The sequence below is a fragment of the Lynx canadensis genome, chromosome A2, assembly GCF_007474595.2.
Source record: "Lynx canadensis isolate LIC74 chromosome A2, mLynCan4.pri.v2, whole genome shotgun sequence".
NCBI lineage: Eukaryota > Metazoa > Chordata > Mammalia > Carnivora > Felidae > Lynx > Lynx canadensis.
This window is the reverse complement of record NC_044304.2, coordinates 34,646,632-34,667,867: the sequence shown is the minus strand read 5'-3', so window position 1 is coordinate 34,667,867 and position 21,236 is coordinate 34,646,632. Positions and strand designations below refer to the sequence as shown.

Here is a 21,236-nt window from a genome sequence, read left to right as displayed (position 1 = left end):
ATGGATCTATAGAGGCAATACAATTTCTGTTATTGTCCACAGCTTATAGAACTGAGATTTATAACGCGTCTGTGTTTCTGGTAGAACCAATTCATTGCCCTGGAAACTGAGGTCTTAATCTTCATGGAATTAAAATAAAAAAGATTTGTAGCTCATTAAGCCAACAGTATTATTATATTCAGATCTGAACAGACCTCATCCAGTAGTCTGCTGTGCAATACAATAGAAAATGACATCTAATTACAAGTGATACCAAAAGCACTTGCTTTGTATTGGAGTAATAACTGTAATGTACCAGATCACGCGCATTGTTCTGATCTTGATAAGCTAATGCGCTCTCAATATTTGTAGGCATTTAGAAAGGAGAATGATATAATGGTGTGTTGAGAACAAATTAAATACAGATTCTTTGTAGCCTCTGTGGGAGTATGCATGATCTGACCAAGTTAGCAGCCTCAAAAGCTACGATTAACACATTTCAAATTGTTTTAAGATCTTATATAAACCATTTTTATTGTAGTTGCCCCAGACTTAATTAAATTAGTCACAGTTCACAGGCATGTCTGGGGAATTCAAGGGTCAGAAAAAGTGAAGTATAATTTTACCATGCGAGTTTCTGCTGTGTTCTGAAGGTTTGCTTTTCTTCTTCTTCCCCGCCCCCCCCCCACCTTTCTAATCTGAGGAAAGTAATCTCATATAATTAAGCATAAGAAGTGAAAGAAGTACAATTAAAACTCAGCTCTGGAAAATAAGAATTGCAATGTTAAAACTTTTTACTTGTTTTCTTAAAAAAAACCCTCCTAAGATGTTAACACATTTTGGTTCTAGTTTTAATGATCAGGTTGCTAGTGAACATTTCTCATATTAATTTGAAGAAGGAACAGAGGGATAGGAATATTATTTTGATGCTGTCGTTTGTTCATTTGTTTTGTGAGTTTATCCACATAACCTATAAATATGCGTGGTTGAGCTGAGTGTAAAAAAGCATGGAGTCCTATTGAAGTTGGGACCCCTGTGGTTCAACCCCAGAGGGATGCCATATTCAAAGCATATTCTCAGCAAGCAAAAAATTAAATGAATTCCATTTTTTTTTTACTCAGGTCTTTTAAAGGATATTAAAGACAATGCAATTCATAGACCCAAGCAACTTCTTGTAGCCTTTCTTCTCTCTTTCCAGGTCCGTTTGAGTTCTGTATTTTTCCAGAACCCAAAACTCCTTCTTCTACTACTAGCTCAAATTAATCAATTATGCAAACTCTTCCCTTTTATCTGTTTGCCAGATTGATTTAACTTGTTAATAAACCTGTCTTTGTATCCCCAGGTCTTTTTTTGTTTATTTTTTTGTTTGTACATTTCCTGACTCTTTATCCTAAAAGTCTATGAATTTATCTGATTGAACAGGATTCTAGGCAGGACATATTGGCCTGGTAGTGACAGGGGTCTGTCTCTGGCAGTATGGGCGAGGGAAACCGTTCATGCACCCTTTCCTGTTGCCAAATTGATCTTGTTGTGTGTGCCATTTGCATTCCACAGTGAATGGTGCTGGCCTTGCCATGGCTACTTGTGACATCATCTTCTTGAATGGTGGGAAACCAGCCAACTTTTTGGATCTTGGTGGTGGAGTAAAGGAAGCTCAAGTGTATCAAGCCTTCAAACTGCTCACAGCCGACCCTAAGGTAACCTGTCGTTGTAGGCAGATAGCGTCATGTTCTGATTTTTCACCATCAAGAGCCACCTCTTTCCTGCTGCTAAAGGATAATAAGCCAAACATTTATTTTGTAGCCCCAGATGCAAATCCTGCCTTAGATCTGATTGTAATACACAATGATTCGACTTGTTTCAGGTGAAAGGCTAATAAGTACTCCCAGGATCCAGTTTCAGCTTCTGTGTTTCCAAAGTCCTGGGAGATAGGAGGAAGTAAAAAAGGGGGTAGTGCTCCAGACAGGGAAACACTGGTTGGTGTGAGACATTATTTGAGTAATTTATACTGAAGCGATTAGTCCCATTCTTCACATGACTTACAGGACTCATTCTCAGATTCCTTCCATAAAGATACCGCAAGTATTATCACACCATTGGAGACAGAAGAAAATTATAGGATTATAGAAGTGTATATCACTAGAAAATAATAACCCCACATTCTTCTGTATGCTTTTAATTTTCATTGCTGATAGTTGTATAGTTTACAGCATAGGTACTAGGTAGCATATAATGTTGCTTTATGACCCTCTTTCCTTAACTAGAGTATAGCTATCACACCCATGCTAGTGTATAGTAGGTATTCCATGAACATTTTTTGAGTTAAAATACCAGTATGCTTTGTTGGAACTGTAAGTACTCAGTAGTTTATGACAACAAGGTTTAGGTGGACGTTTGTTACGTGGAAAAAACTAACATGTTTTGAACGTCTGATATATACCATTTAATTCTCTTAACAATTCTGAGTTTAAACTTTCAGAATCATTATGTTTATACTGTTAGAGTATCTGATACATTCTGTTCTTTTTCGTGTTTTTTTTCTTTTTTTAGTGTTCATTTATTATTTAATTTTGAGAGAGAGAGTGAGTGAGCAGGGGAGAAGCAGAGAGAGAGGGAAAGCAGAGAAAACCCCCAACAGGCTTTGCACCGTCAGCACAGAACCTCACATGGGGTTAAACCCATGAACTGTGACATCATGTTCTGGACCAAAACCAAGAGTGGGATGCTTAACCGCCTGATGCACTCAGGCACCCCTCTTTTGGTTCTTAATGTATCTGAACACATGGGAAGTCTGAACCATCACTAAGAACAACAAATGAAAATGATACCAGCTTTAATTTTTTTTTTAATTTTTAAAGTTTATTTATATTGAGAGAGACAGCATGGGGGGGGGGGAGCAGAGGGAGAGGGAGAGAGAGGGAGAATCCCAAGCAGACTCTTCCCAGTCAGTGCATATAACCCAGTGTGGGGCTCAAACCCATGAACCCTGAGATTGTGACCAGAGGCGAAATCAAGAGACAGACGCTCAAGCAACTGAACCACCCAGGCGCCCCCATATTGTTTTTTAAGAAATGTGGTCTGAACTTAATATGGAAACTTCTCATAAATAAATGTACCAATAATAGTCTTTTGGTTCACAACTATAAAATTTTGTCTTCTGTTTTCATTATGACTCAGATAGTTGCTAACCTTATGTTTTTGCTAAGTCTTTCCCTTCTGATTCATGAAATAAATGGTAAGGTATTATCAGCTACTTATTTTCAGTTTTCCAGTGCTATCCAGGAATAACAAAGTCATCAAAATCCAAAGTCGCCCAGCCATGAAGAATGTGTGTGCGGTTGGTTTTTCTGTTTCTATAAGTACCTTGTTTCTGTTGGTTAGGTAGGAATATTGTCAGTGGCTTCCTACTTACTAATTTATTTATCCCTTCTTATTCTTATTTTCTAAGGGAAGCATCATTTTCCTTCCAGAGATTTTCTTATCAATTTAAATCTGTAAATACCGTGGACATAACTCACACACAGCTTTTTAAACTGCTTGAACCACAATGTACTTAGAGAACAGGGCAATTGTAATAAAATAGAACTTTTAGTGTCTACTGAAATTCGGTGCTAAGAATAATAGAGTGCTATCGAGGGAGTAAATCTACCAGGACAATCATTGCATTTTCTTTGGAATATCTTTTCTTAGTAGCTGATCTGGAATTTTAATTTTGTAACAATGCAGGAGGAGAAGGAAAAATCACTTGCAGAGCCATTTTTTTAAAACAGTCTCTTAAAAAATTTTTGACTTTGCCCTATGGAATATTTTCAAATGCTTGGAGTATTTAAACTTTTTTGAGATTGCCTGTCATCTTGGGTAGAGAAAGATATGTGGGAGTTATTTTATTTTTCTCATGCTATATCAGGAAAATGAATGCACAGCCCATCTCACTGTAAATTTTCCAAATCTTGAAATTTCAAAGACAGTTAAAAAGCATAGAAATGTAATGGGTATTTTCAATCCTGGCATTGTTTCACAGATTTTAGAGAACAGAGGCTAAAAAATAGTATAGATGAATTGATTTGATTTTGCAAGGAAACTGGTTACAGTTCTGGCTGTAATTATTTGAAGTAGAACCCCATTCAGCTGCCCAGAAGAAAAGAATCCCAAAAACCCAAAGCTGATTATTACAAAGGTATTGATTTTCTCGTTGGATGTAAGGATTAGTCAGTTGAAGACACTGAAATTCAAAATTGAAAAAGGCCTTTTGTTGCTAAACTTCAATCAACTGATAGTAACAACTAGTTGTTTGTCATCTGTATAAGCTAATTCTTTTGATCAAGTAATAAATGTCATCATTCGAGAACAATATTGTGGGTTGACATATATTTCTACACATAATGTCAGCCATAGAGCTGAAACTTAAATTTATTTTGCCTATTAGCCCTAATGCTGACATTCATCAGGACCCAACACAAATGCCTTTATAACTAATGTGTTCTTTATTTGTTTGTAATATATATGAAACAGAGCTCGTCTACCAAACTAAGACAAGAGTCTTTTCAAGATAGCTTAAAAAACTGAATTCACATTAAATATTTTATAATTCCCTAGTTTTCTAGTTGAGCTTGAGATGAGAGTTGAAGAACAATGTAGTTTGTTCTTGTTGGTGGTATAACCTGATCATCATTTTTAACACCCAGTATGGTAAGCCCTAGGATTCTTAATCCTAAGTAGTAAAGATCACATTAAATAGGAAGCAGAAGTAGGGGTTTGTGGTAAGTTATAAAGAGTTTGAATAAACTTGAGGGAAAAATCCTCCAAGGATTGTGTTATCCTTAAACTTTCGTTTTCCTGAGTCATACTTTGGCTTTTACTTCCAATTCTAAACTTAGAATTCCAAAGGTGTAGAAAATGAGTACAAATGACATCTGGAGTATGTAAAACATCTTGCATCAATGAATAATAGGAAAAGACAGTTGACCGGAATCTCAGCACTCACCCCAACTCTTTTGGCCAAAGTTAAGCAAATCTGTTGCCCTCTGGAGGACTGACTTTGAAAAGCAGTAGTGTGGGATTGACATTCCTGAAGACTCCTCACCTGATATGTCCCTGTGCTTCCTGGCTTAGATCCAACTTAGAGTCATGTTTTCAAAGCTCTTTGTTTTTTAATTTTTATTTCTCTTAATATTATTTTTTTGATTCCAAGTATAATTAACATAGTGTTTTTCAAAGTTCTTTAAAAATCCAGGAAGGGGGAGCCTGGGTGGCTTGGTTGGTTAAGTGTCCGACTCTTGATTTCTGCTCAGGTCATGATCTCGCATCTGTGTGGAACCTGCTTGGGGTTCTCTCTCTCCCTCTTTCACTGCCCCTCCCCCTGCTCATGTGTGCACATGTACATGCTTTCTCTCTCTCTGTCTCTGTCTCTCAAAATAAATAAACAAACACTAAAAAAAAAAAAAAAAAAAAATCCAGGAAGAAATGTGCTACATAAGCACCAAGTACCAGTTCAAAAAGGAATGGAAGGATTCTTAGTGGGATTCTTGTACCAGACTGCCCAGGTTCCTGTCCCACGTCCCATCTTTACTGCTTATTGGTTGTGGGAGCTTGAGCACGTTATTTAACTTGTGTATATCTCAGTTTGCTCTTTTATAAAGTGAAATTATAACAGTATTTATTACCTCTGCGGGTTGCTTGCTTGCTTTATTTATTTATTCAAGTATTTAGAGCTTAAATTTCTTGAAGTTTTTTAAATTCAGATATAACTGACATGTAACATATAAGTTTAAGATATATAATGTGTTTATTTGATATATATATATGCCACAGTATGATTACCACTGTAGCATTAGGTAACATCTCTATCATGTTTCATAACTGTAATTTATTTTTTGTGGTAAGGACATATAATCAGAGAATCGCTTATTACATTAACTGAGATTATTACATACACATTTCCCATTTAAAGGAGGAATAATTTCATATGATAGTGTCATTTAAAATTTTTAATAAATTTCCATTGAAGTATAAACTTCATATAGAACAGTATGTAAATCGTAAGTGTATAGCTTGATGAGTTACCACGAGGTGAACATACTGGCAGCCAGATCATAAAATAGAACATGACCAGTGTTAGGGACTGAATGTTTCATGTCCCCCCAAATTCATATGTTGAAATCCTAACCCCCAATCTGGTGATATTAGGGGGTGGGCCTTTGGGAGGTAATTAGGTCATGAGGGTGGAGCCTCATGAATGGGATTAGTACCCTGGTAAAGGAGACCCCAGAGAGGTCGCTCACTCCTTCCTCCATAGGAGGACAGATCTAAATGATGGCCATTTCTGTACCAGGAAGTGGGCTCTCATGAGACCCTGAAGCTGCCGGTGCCTTCACCTTGGACTTTGGCCTCTAGAATTGTGAAAAGAAATGTTTGTTGTCGCATCAGTCAGTCTATGGTAATTTGTTAGACAGCCTGAACAGACCAGTACGCCATCTCAGAATGGGTACCCCATCTCAGAAGCCAGTGAAGTACCCCCACGCCATACTTCTACCCTGCTTTCCCCTGAAGGTAACACAGCTATCCCAACTTCTAATGTCGTAGATTTTGTTTTGCCTTAACATAAGTAGGGTCATACGGTGTACATTCTTTTGTGTTTGCCATCTTTCACTTAACTTTTATTTGTAAGATTCATCTACATTTTATGTAGCAGTGGTTCACTCATTCTTCCTGCCGTATGCTGTCCTACTGTGTGACTCTGCCAGAAGTTTTCATCCTTTTCTGTTGATAGCCATTTATGTTATTCACAGTTTTGACTGCTACGTTGCTGTGAACATTCTCATACATGTCCTCTGGAGCACATTTCTGTGGGATATATTTTTGGAACTAGGATTTCTGGGTTATAACATATGCGTGTCTTCAGCTTGAACGGATACTGCGAAGCAGCTCTCCAGATGTGCCAGCTTTACACTCTGGGAGCTGTTTATGGCAGTCCCAGTGTGTCTCCACACCCTTCCCCACCCTTGGTGCAGTCAAGCCTTTGCGACTTTAGTCATTCCAATAGATGTATGGTAGTTTTCACTGTGGTCTAATGCCTTTCTCTCATGGCTAATGAGGTTGAACACCTTTTCATATAATTATTACTATTAGGATAATAGTCTTTAAACTTCTGTTAACCTTGTCTGTAAAGTAGACATGAAAATAACACCCCAAAGCATTGGCTTTCAATATCAGCGGAGATAATATATGTGTGAGTACTTGGCAAATACTTCTAAAGCACAAGGAAAACTTTCATTTGTGTGGACTTTTAAAAAAAAATGTAATGTTTATTTACTTATTTTTGAGAGAGAGAGAGACTGAGATACAGCACAAGCAGGCAAGGGGCAGAGAGAGCAGGAGACACAGAATCTGAAGCAGGCTCCAGGCTCTGAGCTGTCAGCACAGAGCCCATGTGTTGACTTTTTTTTTTTTTTAACGTTCAATTCCGTAATCATTTCTGAGGCTTAGGTTTATAATTATTGAAACAAGAGGAAGTAAATGCTCATCTTTGGGATAGGAGGTATCTGAAAGAGATCCATTAACACCAGTGTTACTGTATGGGTTGTTTTGAAGTTGATGAAATGGCTAAACAATTCAGTAGTTTGCAGTGATTCTCTGTTCAGACAATCAAGAAAACACAACTTAATCGAGGGAGGATTAAATTCATATCTGCAAGAACCACAGAATATCATTTGGTATAAATTTGAAAAGAGCCCAGCTATTTTAGCTCTGTGGTATGTGATTCAAAATTGTTTAGAATTTGAGGCTAGAGAAGTAAAAATGCATGCCATATTTTCAGTATCAAATGCCTTTTAGCATGCAAATGCCTTCACTTGTAATAAATGTGTGCTGATATTAATATGTGCTAAATGCCTCACGTACATATTGTTGATCATCATACATTTAGAATATATTTAAAAACAAACCACAATATCCTCTTCTTCACTTATTCACATGTTTATATCAGAGGCATGAAGCAAAACTCATTTCATTACAGACCACTTGTATTTGCTGAAATACCTTATCTGCAGGGGAATATTTATTTTTGGTGGGTAATAGAACTCTTGTAGAGATTGATTTTCAAATGTAATACCCAATACTTGACACAACACAAGCATTATTTTTGAAATAACTCCCCCATCCCTGTTCTTACAGGCCTCTTTGAAAACAAATCTAAAAGTTGGAAAGAGTAAGTCCAGGCAGCCATTCTTTATGGTGATAGGCTGCCTGGTAGTCTAGTCTGAGAAGGATAAAAATGATTCTGTGCTTATGAATTTGTAACCTGTCACCTGGTTTCAGCCCTGTGCAGGGGAACACCGTATATAAGCTGGAGAATGGAAAGCTCGCTGCCTTGTTCTCATTTCTCTTTGTTTCCTCCAAGTGCTTTTCCTATTGTGTTGCATTTCTTTCTCTGATGTCCAGTTGATCCACATTTCCAAAAATGTCTTGCTGTCCTTGTCCAACATGCACTTGTTCCGTTTTATCGGCCGGCCAGTACTACGCAGTAAGAGCTGGGTCCTGGGAAGGCCGTCGGTTCTGTATCTTACCCAAGACCAGTGTTTCTGATAGCTACCCCTTTTCCACGCATCCCTAATGGAACTCTCTAAATCTGTTTTCATGCTGCTTGCTGACATACTGTCAGAAATAAATCAAAAATAACGTTTTTTACTCTTTGCTTCTCAAAATTCAAATTTGGATGTGCTTTGTTTTGTTTCATGGTAAGTAATTTGAAGAATTTTAAGACTTGGGGATATTTTAGTAAATTTTATCATTGGTCCCAACATGCTCATAATTGATTATGAATCCTGTATGGAGAAGCCTTTGTAGATGTTAAACAGAAATGAACCACTAATAAAGGTATAATGTCACCTAGATTGGAAATAATATATAATTATTAGAAGAGTTGGGGATATTTTTTCTCTTAATGTTACTGCACTGTGAAAAGACATGGTTCAGTTCAACAGTTAAGAAAATAGTGCATTTTCTAACAATGCCAGGATTAATGTCAGGTATCTCTGAGTCTTAAGAATTTTCCTATAATGCTAGACTGATCAAGCATCTGAAAGTTTCACTATTACTATTTTTGAGGTATTGTTTTAGAATCCAAATAATGCCTGGTGGGAGAATCACTAGATGTAGGGAGTAACTTGGGAAAATAATTCAGGAGAACAAGGTGAAGACCCTTTGAACTGGGAAGGGTTCTGGGTCCTCTCCTTTATAGGGGTGAGCTGTAGTCTGGTGGGATGAGCCCCACTGCCTTCAGAAGGTTGAAGACACTGTGAATTCCCTCTATACCACCCTCCCACCCACTGCCAGAGAACTAGGAGTTAGGAATGATTGTCTTGTTCCTAAATGAACAACACGTCCATATGGGCTTTGCCGAAGAAATTGGCTTGACTCAGAGTGGCTCGCAAGATAAAAAGTGTTTTGTCTTTTTTTTAAGGCTGTTTTATTAAACAGCATCCCCGTTTTCCTAATTATTAAATTAGAGAAACATAAAGTATAGAAAAGTACAAAAATAGATCAAATTACATTTATATGCACTTTTACATATACTTAAAATGAATACACAGAGTAGTAGTATTTTTGACAAAACTGGTATCAGTATGATTGACACTCTTATGTAGTCTGCTTTTTTCCACTTTTTACGTACCTTTCCCCCTGTCGTTGTACAGTCCTCTGCAGCATCTTCGGGAGCTGAATAGTATTCACTTGTATGAACATATAAATTTACTTAACCAGTCCTCTGTTATTTGGTATTCAGGATGTTTCTCACTTAAAATAATGCTGCCGTAACCTCCTTGTACTCTTAACTTTACGTACATTTCAGATTACTCATGTAAGATGAATTCGTAGGGGCGCCTAGGTGGTTCGGTTGGTTGCGCGTCTGACTCTTGATTTCAGCTCAGGTTATGATCCCACGGTCGTGAGATGGAGCCCCATGTCAGGCTCCACACCGGGTGTGGAGTCTGCTTAAGATTCTCTCTCCCTTTCCCTCTGCCCCTCTCCCCTGCTCACATGTGCATTCTCTCTCTCCCTCTCTGTCTCAATCTCTCTCAAACTCTCTCAAAATAAATAAAATAAGATGAATTCTTAGAAGTAGGAGGCTAACTATGTATGAAGATTTTAAGGTTTTCATACTGACTGCCTATTTGTCACCACAGTAGGTAGAAGGATGTAGAAGGCTGTTGTCAATGAGAGGAGTATGCACTTGGCTGTTTAAAGTGGCCCCGTGTGTAGTGCCACAGTGCTGCCTGGTTTTCCTAAGTCATGTCTACTATGATGGATCTTACAGAGAAAATATATGTTAGATAAGCTTTGTTCAAGGGTGAGTAAAAATTCAATACGAATGAATTAACAGTATATATGAAGTAAGGTATCCTCAAACAGAAACACAGAAAACAGGTTATGCATTGCCGTTTTGATGAAAGCGGTGTGAGGCTTTATGGGAAACTAGCCCTTGGTTTCCTCAGGAGCAGTGGTTCGGTATTTGCTAACTCAGTGTTCGCTGAAAGTTGATAGACCGTGACTACTATGGATAACGAGAATTGCCTGAATGATGTTTTGGCTAATTATGGATGGCTCTTCAGAGATTATGTGAAAGAGCTGCTTCATTTTATCTAAGAAAGGACAGTCCGGAACCCCTAGCCTGAATGTAAAGTCAAAAACTCTTTTCTTTTCCTCAGTTGCTTTTATATGCTTGCTAAAGGGAAGGAATTTGACTATGAATATGAAAACCTTCAAAATATGTCAGTAATGATATTTTAGACATATTGCCTTTATGTTTAAAGATTAAATGAATAAACCTTGAGAAAATTTTAACTTAATTTTTCCACTATCCAGGTAAGAATGATTTCCTTACACATGTAAGTCCCTCACTTTATGCTTTTTGAAAGGTTTCTTTACATTTAAAAATTGATTATTTTTTCCACTTTTAGAAATTTGCATTTCCTACTAAAAGTCAGAGATTAAAAAAAATTGTCTCTAACTTTATTACCGTAACATGACCACTATTAGAATTTTGTTAAATTTCCTTCCAGCATTATCTACACATATCTTCTTTATAAGATTATAATTAGAATACCCTTCCTATTGATGGCCTTTAAAAAATATATCCAGTATTACATGATGTACATCCTCCAGTGTTGTTAGCTGGTCTCTCTCTTACTGTTAGTTTTACTAGCATATTAATAGTGGGCAGTGTGTTAAAGGCCTCTTGTTATTTAGAAGGTTATTTAAAGCTCAGCATTTAAAGTCATTTTCAGAAAATGTGTGAACTTTGTAAATCTGGTTTGCTAAAGCAGAGTACAATATAGTTAACAAATGCAGTAGTAACAAGTGTGAAAAACATTTTGGTACAAAACAGACTTATAGAACAATAAAAAAAAAAAAAGAAAATTAGCATTCTCTAGGGCTCAGCTAGATACCCCTTTAGCATCTTACGCATTTACTACATCAGTGGACTAGTGATCTGCCTTTGTTTTAATTATCGCAGGGTTAATGAATCATTCTTTAATATTTGATACAGTCATTTAGAATTGCCTAAGTTCTGAAATACCTAAGAATTCCAAGTGTGGCCTAATGTGCCTTCCTGATGGCTGAGTTGAAGATCTTCCCTGTGTCCTCCTGATGTATCTGGTTCAGTGAGGTGAGACCGAGTCCAAAACAAGACTTGCAGAAGTTAGAATAGACTCACCTTTATTTTTCCTTGCTCTTTCTTGCCAGCATTCTTCCTTAGAATTCATTGGTTTCTCTGTGCCTCTTTTGTCTTTGTAAAGAGCAAGACACTTTAGGCAAACTTGTTAATTAGGTGCCTTTTTAATCTCTAGCCCTCATCAGATGCCACCTCAATGATAATATGTCATAATATGTCCCGGTCTCCCTTTTCTTTTCTTTGGGGTATTTACAAGTTACAGTCTTTACCACACAATCATCTCCTTTATTCATACATTTCTCTTTTTAAATCTTATAAAATCGCCTAGAAATATTCTCCCTCCCCCACCCCCCACTTCTTGCTGCTGTTTCATTAAACTTTTCATTTGTTCCATATTCTTTGAAAATAGCTCCAAGTATAGTTTTGCCTTGAGTTTTTTTTCCCCCAGTGCCTGGTTTTGTCCTGTTCCACTATTATTAATACACTTCATTATTTCTAGGCACTCTAATAGTTCAGGGAACATAGTAGGTCCTCCAAAAATGTCTTTTCAGAGCAAATTCATATTAACAGCGTGTCTCTTTCTTTCCATGGAAATCCTATGGCTCAGTGGTCTCAGTCAGCAAGAGAAGCATAATAAGTTAATGAGCTGTCCTTGTGAAACCATTTCCCAAGGTAGGTGCCAGTGCTCTGTGTCTGGCAAGACTCTCATGGGACGGGGCAGCCTGGTAGGGACCATTGTCTAGAGCAAGACTTGCCTCCCCAGGGTCCAGGAAGCAGTGAGACTCAGCAGCAGTCAGTAATAACAATACAGGAGGAACTGCAAGTGGCAGGGGCCCTTACCTGAAAGCAGGGTGTTAGTAGAAGACAGCAAGTGTGCCAACAAAGGCAATTTTAAGGAGTATTTAGGGAATTCTGTTAACCAGTAGCCAGTGCCACAGTCCCCAGGCTGTAGTGCAGGGCCACGCTGCCTTCATACAAAGCAAAGCATCCCATACGCAGAAGCTTGGTTCTAAGGAGACTGGAGGGCCGGGCAGGCAAGTAAGGCAAGAATTCATCCATAGTACAAGTCACTGTGTCAACCATGAGGTTCACTAGGCTCGTCCCATAGCAAGAACAACTTTATGGAAGGAGGGGGGTTCCCCCCCAGCTTGTTGGGGCAGCTCCTCAGACCACTTTATGAGGTCAGGACTAGTTCTCCAGACCAGAGAATGACTAAGCTGGACAGAAACCCATTCAGTGATATCAGCCAAATGATAATGCATGGTGTTATATATGCCAGGCATTCCTCTAGACCCAGAATTGTAGAGCAGTGAGTGAAATAGAGTCCTGTTCTCTTGGAGCTACCATTTCAGAGTGGGAAAGTTAGTTAAATCAGTGAGTCAATAGATACATTATACAAAACAAATAAGTAATATACTGGGTGGTGGTACAAGGTTAAAAATAAAACTGAGGATGCCAGAAATTTGTTATTTTTGATAAGTTTGTCCAAGAAGCCCTCTGATGAGTTTACCTTTGAGAAAGACGTGTCCTGACTGTTAGATGTGGAGTTTGGGTTTGTAGGCAATGACATGAATGCTCCAAGTGAGGGGAATCTGATCAATATCTGCACCCGTTGGAGGTGCCCTATGTTCCTTCATGTTTACTCACTACTTCTTTTTTTTTTAATATATGTTTTTTAATGTTTATTTGTTTTTGAGAGAGAGACAGAGCATGAGTGGGGGAGGGGCAGAGAGAGAAGGAGACACAGAATCCGAAGCAGGCTCCAGGCTCTGAGCTGTCAGCACAGAGCCCGAACGTGGGGCTCGAACTCACAAACCAGGAGGTCGTGACCTGAGCCAAAGTTGCACACTTAACCGAATGAGCCACCCAGGCGTCCCTCACTACTTCTTTACCTCAGTGTCCTAAGCCACCTCGCTTGCTTTATTGTCAACTTAAAAAAAAAAAAAAAAAAAAAGAGGTTTGGTCCACTTGAACTTTGCTCTAATTCGGGTGGCAACTGTCTTCCACTTAGAAGTCCTTTGTGCATGTGGATGGATATTTTATCTCCATCCCCAGGACCCTCTCCTCGGGATGCTCTGCTTCCAACTTTGAGGACTTACGAAACTGAGCACTTTGAACACACATATTAGTTAGCATTCCCAAGGGGCAGCTGGCACAAATCCAAGTTAATTACTTTTCTTTCAGCTTATCTGTGAGTTCTTTCATTAATCGTTATCCGTAAGCATTCTGGACACATCCCTTTTTCTCAATTAGAACTCCACTGGAGTATTTCTGAACAAACATTTAGGTGTCTGCTTTAATACTCAGAAGCCTTAGGATCATAAGTAGTGAACAGAAATCCATTTTGACCTTTAACCATTGACCTAGATTTCACGTGCTCGTTCATCCCAAATAGCACATGCCTCTGAGAGATATGAGTGACCTAGAATCTTCAGTGTGTCATTGTTATCCAAGAATGTGGACATTCAGTAGCAGATATGAGGGAGAAATGCCCAAATTTAGATATTTCTGATATTTTTCTGTTTTACAACCTGTGACTGTGAGTGGATCTTCTTGTCTGTTAAACTGAACTGCCAAATGATTAATCCAGATGCAGACTCTGCTGACCAGATTCTGAAAGAGAGGTGTTTGGTAATCAAATGAGAAGAGTAAACAAGGGAAGAGTAAAAAATACCCCCCCCAAAAAAAAACGAGAACCTTTACTGAAAGCATAAATTCTGTGATTCTCTTTTTCTCTACCAATGTATCTTTAAAAGCTCTCCCTGTTGTAAGTTGCACCAATTTATTAAACAATGCAAAACATCTTAGGTAAGACAACAGGACAGAAATTCGAGCCTCACCATCATCCTATCTCCCCCCCCCCCCCCGCAATGAACACAGCTTGTGATTCCGGCATTCAGCGGGCAGTCATTGCCTGTTCTTTGATCACCTACTGTGTGTCAGGTCCCAAGCCAGTCAACAGAATGGGAAACCATCCAGCATTTAATGTCATTGGTTCCATTACGCTGTCCTTGTCAAGTCTTCCGGTTGTAATTACCCCTTTAGAGCAGAGGAAGACTTGAGCCTGATTGACAGATACAGTCCTTGCTAAGCTCAAAGAAGACCAGTGTAAAGCATCTATTCATACTGACATCACACCCTCTTCTCTGGGTTCACAGAGAAGAGTCTGTGCAGCCTTACCACTCAGAATGTGGGCCATGCACTTTCAGTGTTGACATCAACTTGAAGGCCGTTAGAAATGCAGGAACGTAGCTCTACCTCAGATCAGTGGGGTCCGGATTCGTGTTTTCACAGGATGCCCAGAGGATTCTCTGCACATTAGAGTTTGAGGGGGCACTGGTCCATAGCAGGGGGAGGCATACAGCGGTTCACAGCCAAACTCTGCCTCATGGGTATTTGTATAAGTAAAGTTTTATAGGAACACAGATTTGCTCATTCATTTCCTTAAGCAGTTGAGTAGTTGTGACAGAGACCTGGTCCCCAGTGGTCTAGGGTTGGCATGCTTGGAGTGTGGTATTGGCCTAGTGTCAATTTGTATAGAAGCACCAGCCTATGGGCTGTTTTAGGTCTATAATAAACACAAAGACAGAATCAGCATCTAGAAACTTTTATTCCAAATTTCTGTGACATACAAGTAGAAGATCAATTTTCTAGCATTTCATATGATTGTGTTTTACAAAAACATCAGTGACAGGGCATTTAAGAAAAAATTGTCCTTCACCACAGATTATGTGAGAAGCACTGCTCTGTGAGTTTCAATGGGTACGTGGTAAAAACCAGTACTGTAAGTGAAGGTGATTGTACAGGGTGCATCTTGATGCTAAAGTGAGCTTTATTACGGGCTGCAGTATTCACATTGTCCTGTTGTCTTTGCTCATCAAGCTTTGTCTTGGTTTCTTTGGTGATACTTCTCCTTATGGTCCTGGTGATGCCTTCATTCGCCGTCTGCATCCCCACTTGGATGCTGTCTTCCCCGCTCCTGCCCACAGAGAATGCTTATACCTGGCCCGGGCCCGTTGCTCTGCTGCATCCCTGGCAGAGGGTTGCTTTCAAGGGTGGGCACCTGGCAGAAGCCCCTCAGTCCAGCCAGAGGCTTCCCTGCTGCTGTTCTCATGACACTCATGCAAAAGCCCACCTGCCTGTGGGATCACAAACTAAAACAAGGTGGCCCAGGAGGCTCTAAGTATCCCTTTCCACTTGGTGACAGCATGAGTAAGATCCAGGAGCAAAGCTGTGCCATAGAGGCTCCCCTAGTCATAGGGCTTCATTCCTGGGGCTTCATTCCTAGGGCCTGGCTTCTCCAGCGGGTGGACCAGCAGGAGTGGCGTCACCTGGAACCTCTTTAGGAATGCAAATTCTTCGTCCACTTAAACCTGCTGAATCAGAAAGTCTGGGGTGGGGCCCAGCAGTCTCTACCTTAGCCAGCCCCTTAGGTGATTGTCATGTTTGAGGATGTCTGCAGGAGCTCTGTTAGCGTCCTCTGGCTTATGAGAGCTGCTTCAGCTCCCATCTCAGCCAGGAGCCCTTTCGTTCTCTGTTTACCTTTCAGGTTAGAGTGACTCCTGTGCTGTGTGCTGTATGTGTTACTTGTACAAAACTGACAGTTGGCCCCAGCTCACCCTTGTTGTGCCAAATAGTAGCCCGGGACTCCACTCGGTTAACACTGATTTGAATTTCTTTCTCCATACACTTGACATCCCCGTGTGTTTTAAGATTTTTATTCCCTTATTTCTGTGTCAGAATCTCTCCCTAAAACTCAGAGGGACTCTATCAGTTCTAAAGTGACTTTTCTATCCAAATGAGAATTAAGGATAATCTTCTAGTTAATAGGTAACATTCCTCAGCTGGGTTTGTAAATGCATTTTTCTGAAGATCAGTTCCCTCATGGAGAACTTTTATTTCCCTTCCCTTTAAAAGTAGAGAACAAAAACAAGTTGTATAATTTTCAAGTGACTTTCTATAAACTTTATGAAATTACCTCATCTTGAGCTCAGTCACTGAAGTAGATCTAATTCATTTCTGTCCCGATTAAGTTACCATCAGCTGCTTCTTTTCACAAGAGATTTCCTTCCTATTATTGTTCTCTGTGCATTTAATCTCTCTGGGTACTTTTCTTCCCCTCTCTTGATTTGTAAGTGTTTTGCTGCGATTCAATCTCCTGTCTATTCTTGTTACAAAGTACAACCTTCATTTGTTATCTGAGTTCCTTTTGCTATTTGGGGAAGAGGGAAGTGGTCAGATCTTTCAGTATTTGACAAATGTCATGATAATAGAGTGTTTCAAGGTGGAGATGTTGAATCAGCTTTTATGTTTGGTCAAGAAAATTGATTCATAATGATATGTGACATAAAGTCTTCACTGAATTTTTCTCTGGTATACATGAGGAATGAAAAAAAAACCACTTCTTGTAAAAAAACAAAATTTAATGTTTCTTTATCTTGATGGCTCTTTGTACAAACTTCCTTTACAGATTACTCTGTGTGCCGACAAATCAGCATGTATCTTTCTCCAACTATTAGGTCATCTTGATATATCAACTACCATTGGAAAATTGAGATTTGCATGGTTTCCTTTCATATTTTCAGTATCAGGCTGAGACCTTATTGCTGTCTCTTCCAGTTTTGGGGTTGTATCATGTTCTTGAGTGTTCACGTCTTCCTTGGGGGGCAGGGTGTGGACCAGACAAGACATAGGATACAAGCTCACTTTCATCCCTACTTGTAGGTCTGCATGTCTCTAACTCACTGCAGCTACTACACGTTGTAATCGCATCTCACATGTAGGTGAGGCTCTAAAAAGACCTTTCAGAAGGCAAAAAAAATTTATAATCAAACTTAACTTTTGAAATCCTTTTAAGTCCACTCATAAATTTTAGTATGGGTGAGGAGACGCTGATCCTTCTCCATGACATTCCTCACCACTGTGGTCTATAATTAAAAAACTGGTGGAATGTTTTATTAAAGTCTGTCTGGCCCCTGACACTATAAACTCCTACAAGGAGGATGGTCTCTGTTTTGTTCACTCCCTCCCTACTCCTCACAAAGTGGCAGAAATATGGTGCACAATGAGTAATTATTTTTCTTCAATTATAAAAAAATTAACTATCAAAGTTAATGGATAAAATAAATAATAATAATAATAATAATAATGGCAGCTAACACTGACATAGGTATTAAGTATGTGCTGTCAGGAACTGGTTTATGGGCTTTACAAATATGAACTCATTTATTCCTCACCACAAACCTAAGATAGGTAATAAATCATGGCCATTTTACAGATGAAGAAAGTGAGGCACTTTCCTCACTTGCCAAAGGAAAGTTGCCAAAGGACACACATGAGTAGTAGAGCAAGGATTCAAACCCAAGCAGCCTGCCTCTAGTCCCTCTTCATACCAACTGGATTATACAGTGCCCTGTGAGCAAAGGAGCTCATCCCCTCTCACCTCCCTCAGCAACTTGTGTTCTTTGAATGGACCGGTGTTGGGGGCTCCCACTAGATTTGGCTCTTTCTTGCTCACTTGCTTGTTCCGTCCCTGTGCCCGCATAGTTGGATTTATATAAATTAAATGTGTGTCTGATGTGACTTTGATGTATGGGATGAGGCTAAATAACACTCCAGTGCAGGTATAAAGAAAGCAGTAAAAACCAGGGGCTTAGAAATTGTTGCAGAGTATTTTTGTCATGCATATTAGATCTTTTTTTTAAACATGCAACTTTCCAACCAAAAGGGTCATTATACAGTGGTTTAAAGAGAGACATAAAGAATGCCTGTTCAAATTCTGCGGTTCTAAGAGATTTTTCTATATCTTACTCCAATGAAGATATCCTTCCAGGCAGTATTTTAGGTTTATAATTGCATGGACCTTCAAAAGAAAAACAAAAACAAACAAAAAAACAGAGGTGCCTGGGTGACTCAGTCAGTTGAGTGTCCAACTCTTGATTTCAATTCACACCATGATCCCAAAGTTGTAGGATTGAGCCTCAGGTCGGGCTCCTCACTAAGTGTGGCTGAGCCTGCTTGAGATTCTCTCTCTCTCTCCCTTTGCTCCTCCCCAGATCTCTCTCTCTCTCTCTCTCTCTCTCTCTCTCTCTCTCTCTCTCTCTCTCACACACACACACACACACACACACACACACACACACACACACCCTCTCTCTCTAAAATTAAAAAAAAAGAAACAGTTATCAGGGAACACCTGGAGGAAATGCATGTGCAAAGCACATCCTGGGTGGTGGGAGAACTTGAAAGCTTCATGCTCAGCAAGTCACTTAATGTAAAGGGACGACAAGGCCTGTCTTTTCATTGAAGACACATCATAGGACAGGTTACAGGGAACTGACAAGTTCCAGGACATCCTCCTAATTGTTTAGTTCCTACTGCTCCCTGTAGGCTTTGCTCTTGGACTCTTCTTTGGGGCTGTATATTCTCAACTGTGTATCTGCCTGTAATCAGAGTTCCCGAACCACACGTCTTTTGTTACCTGGAAGGGAAACTGGAAGTTTCTCTCACCGTTGTTACCGTGATGAGAAAGAAGTCAGTTTGTTGTTTTTTTACAAACGGAGGAACATTTTCACCCTTGAGGTATTCATGTCTTGATTAAGGTAGCTAGGGTTTATATCATGTTTCTTTCTAGTTTGCTAATAGGAAGTAGTCTTAACTAAAGCGCATGCTTTCTCAGGGGTTGCCAGCCGTGAGTCGGTTGCTCTGAGTCATGTGCTCGGTGGCATTTTGTTAATTACACTTACTTATTTAGCACTAATGCAAGAAACATGACTAGTAAGTCTTCAGTATTTGGGTTTGTGTTTTAAATTCATTCCTCGGTAGCACCCTTTCTCCCTTTCCTTCTCTCATCTTTTCAGACCGGGGGAAAGAAAGGGTCTTTGGAGCTAGGTGTTGTCCTGAGTGAGCAGTCCTGAGGTTGGGGAACATGGAGTCTGGCTGTGTGTGGGTTGTGGGGTCCGCTCTGTCAGTAGCTGGAAAGAAATGGAGTCCTAGCCTGCACCCCTGTATTTCTTCCCCTTCCTAGGTCAGGAGTGGGGCTTTTCTGAGGGAGAAATACCTTTGGTGGAAAAGGACCCAATATAAGTATGAGAATCATGAGTGACCTGGATGCTTGTATGGGGCATTGAAAATAAAATAAAACAAAAGTAAAAACAAATTAAAGGAAGGTCCCACTAAGGCAGTAAAGTATGTGTTTAAATCTGATTTTAAGTGAAGCTTCTTTAAAAAAACAGTTTTAAAACTTCACATGAAGCAGTATCTGAAAATTGGGTGAGACCGTCTAAATAGGAAAGAAAGCAATCTCATCAGACAAGTTAAGTCTCAGCAAATGTAGCAGGATTTGGCATGTTCTTCTGAAAGGGGGCCAAACCCTTTATAGTCACCAAGTAAATCAAGTCTTGTCTCCTCTCTGTCAGCTCTTTGATATATCCGTGGGAATCCATAGAGTGAGACCAACGAGAACAGAGCAAACGAGCTTCCTTCACAGGGGTTATTTTGAGGCATTTGAACACAGCAGTATTCCTTTCTTCAACATTCACAATGTATAAATTCCCGAAAAATTTTAGTATATTCGTACTTTGTCCAAGTCTATCATAATTTCTGCTGGGCAGTGTATTCTTAAAACCTAATGGACCCAGGAAGATGACCCCAACTTTCTACCATTTGCCATCACTAGGGACAGAAGCAGTAGCCCCCTTAGAGAAGAGCCGAGCAGGCTTTGCAAATTGGGAGGGGACTGGCAGTATGAACTCGTGTTCCATTTACTTTAAGGAAATGGTTTCAATTAAACAACACTCACAGCTTTATTGCTGTGCTTGGCAAGCCTTGAGGAGTTCAGGGCTGGTAGTGCCGATACTCAGAATTATCTGAAGAAAACAGCCTTATGTCCTTCCCAACCACAATGCCTTTTATCATGAAGGTGGGTCAAAACAAAACTCTCCCCAAAATAAAGTCGCAGTGCCTCCTCTTACATGCTTTGAACTGTGTGGTCAAGAGTCCTAATGATTACCTGTCTAAAACATATCCCTCAATGCTCATTCTTTTTGGAATTATAAATTAATTTCTAAACTACTGATATTTTTTTTTAGTTTTAGAGTTAAGTGTCTATGAGATTTATTTCAGTTCCTAAATAATTGAGTTCCATAATTTAATACATGGTCATTAGGGAGGATTTGGCATATAGAAAAGCTCACAATAAAATAAAGTCACCCCTAGTTTTTTAGCTCAGAGATAACTCTCATTAGGATCTGGTGTGTTTCCAGTGTTTTCTCTTTCTTTCTGTGTAAGTACACTGACTCTACACTAAATGGGGATTGTACTGGGTTTTTTTTTTCCACTTAGCAGTGTACTGAAATCATTTTACCACATCATTAAATATTTTTGTGCCACAAGATTTTTAGTGGCCATGTCGTGTTCCATTACGTGAATACAACCTTGTGTTTGCCGTTATTTTCTTATGGTTAAGACATTAAGCTGGCTCCCTGTTTTTGTTCTTATCATAATGTGGTCATTTTAAAAATATTTTTGTGGTATAAATTTATAAGTGGAATTGGAGCTTTGGTGGCTTTTCCCCCCTTTGAGATGT

General features: G+C 39.3%; 1 protein-coding gene across 3 annotated transcripts in view; it reads left to right on the top strand.

Annotated features, from left to right (window-relative positions):
- SUCLG2 (succinate-CoA ligase GDP-forming subunit beta) overlaps window positions 1–21,236 on the top strand; it is a 273,195-nt gene that overhangs the window by 162,048 nt on the left and 89,911 nt on the right. For all 3 annotated transcript variants that reach the window (XM_030307196.1, XM_030307197.1, XM_030307198.1), the window contains exon 9: window positions 1,534–1,676. In XM_030307196.1, coding sequence (XP_030163056.1) covers window positions 1,534–1,676 — 143 coding nt within the window. The remainder of the gene's footprint in view (window positions 1–1,533; window positions 1,677–21,236) is intronic.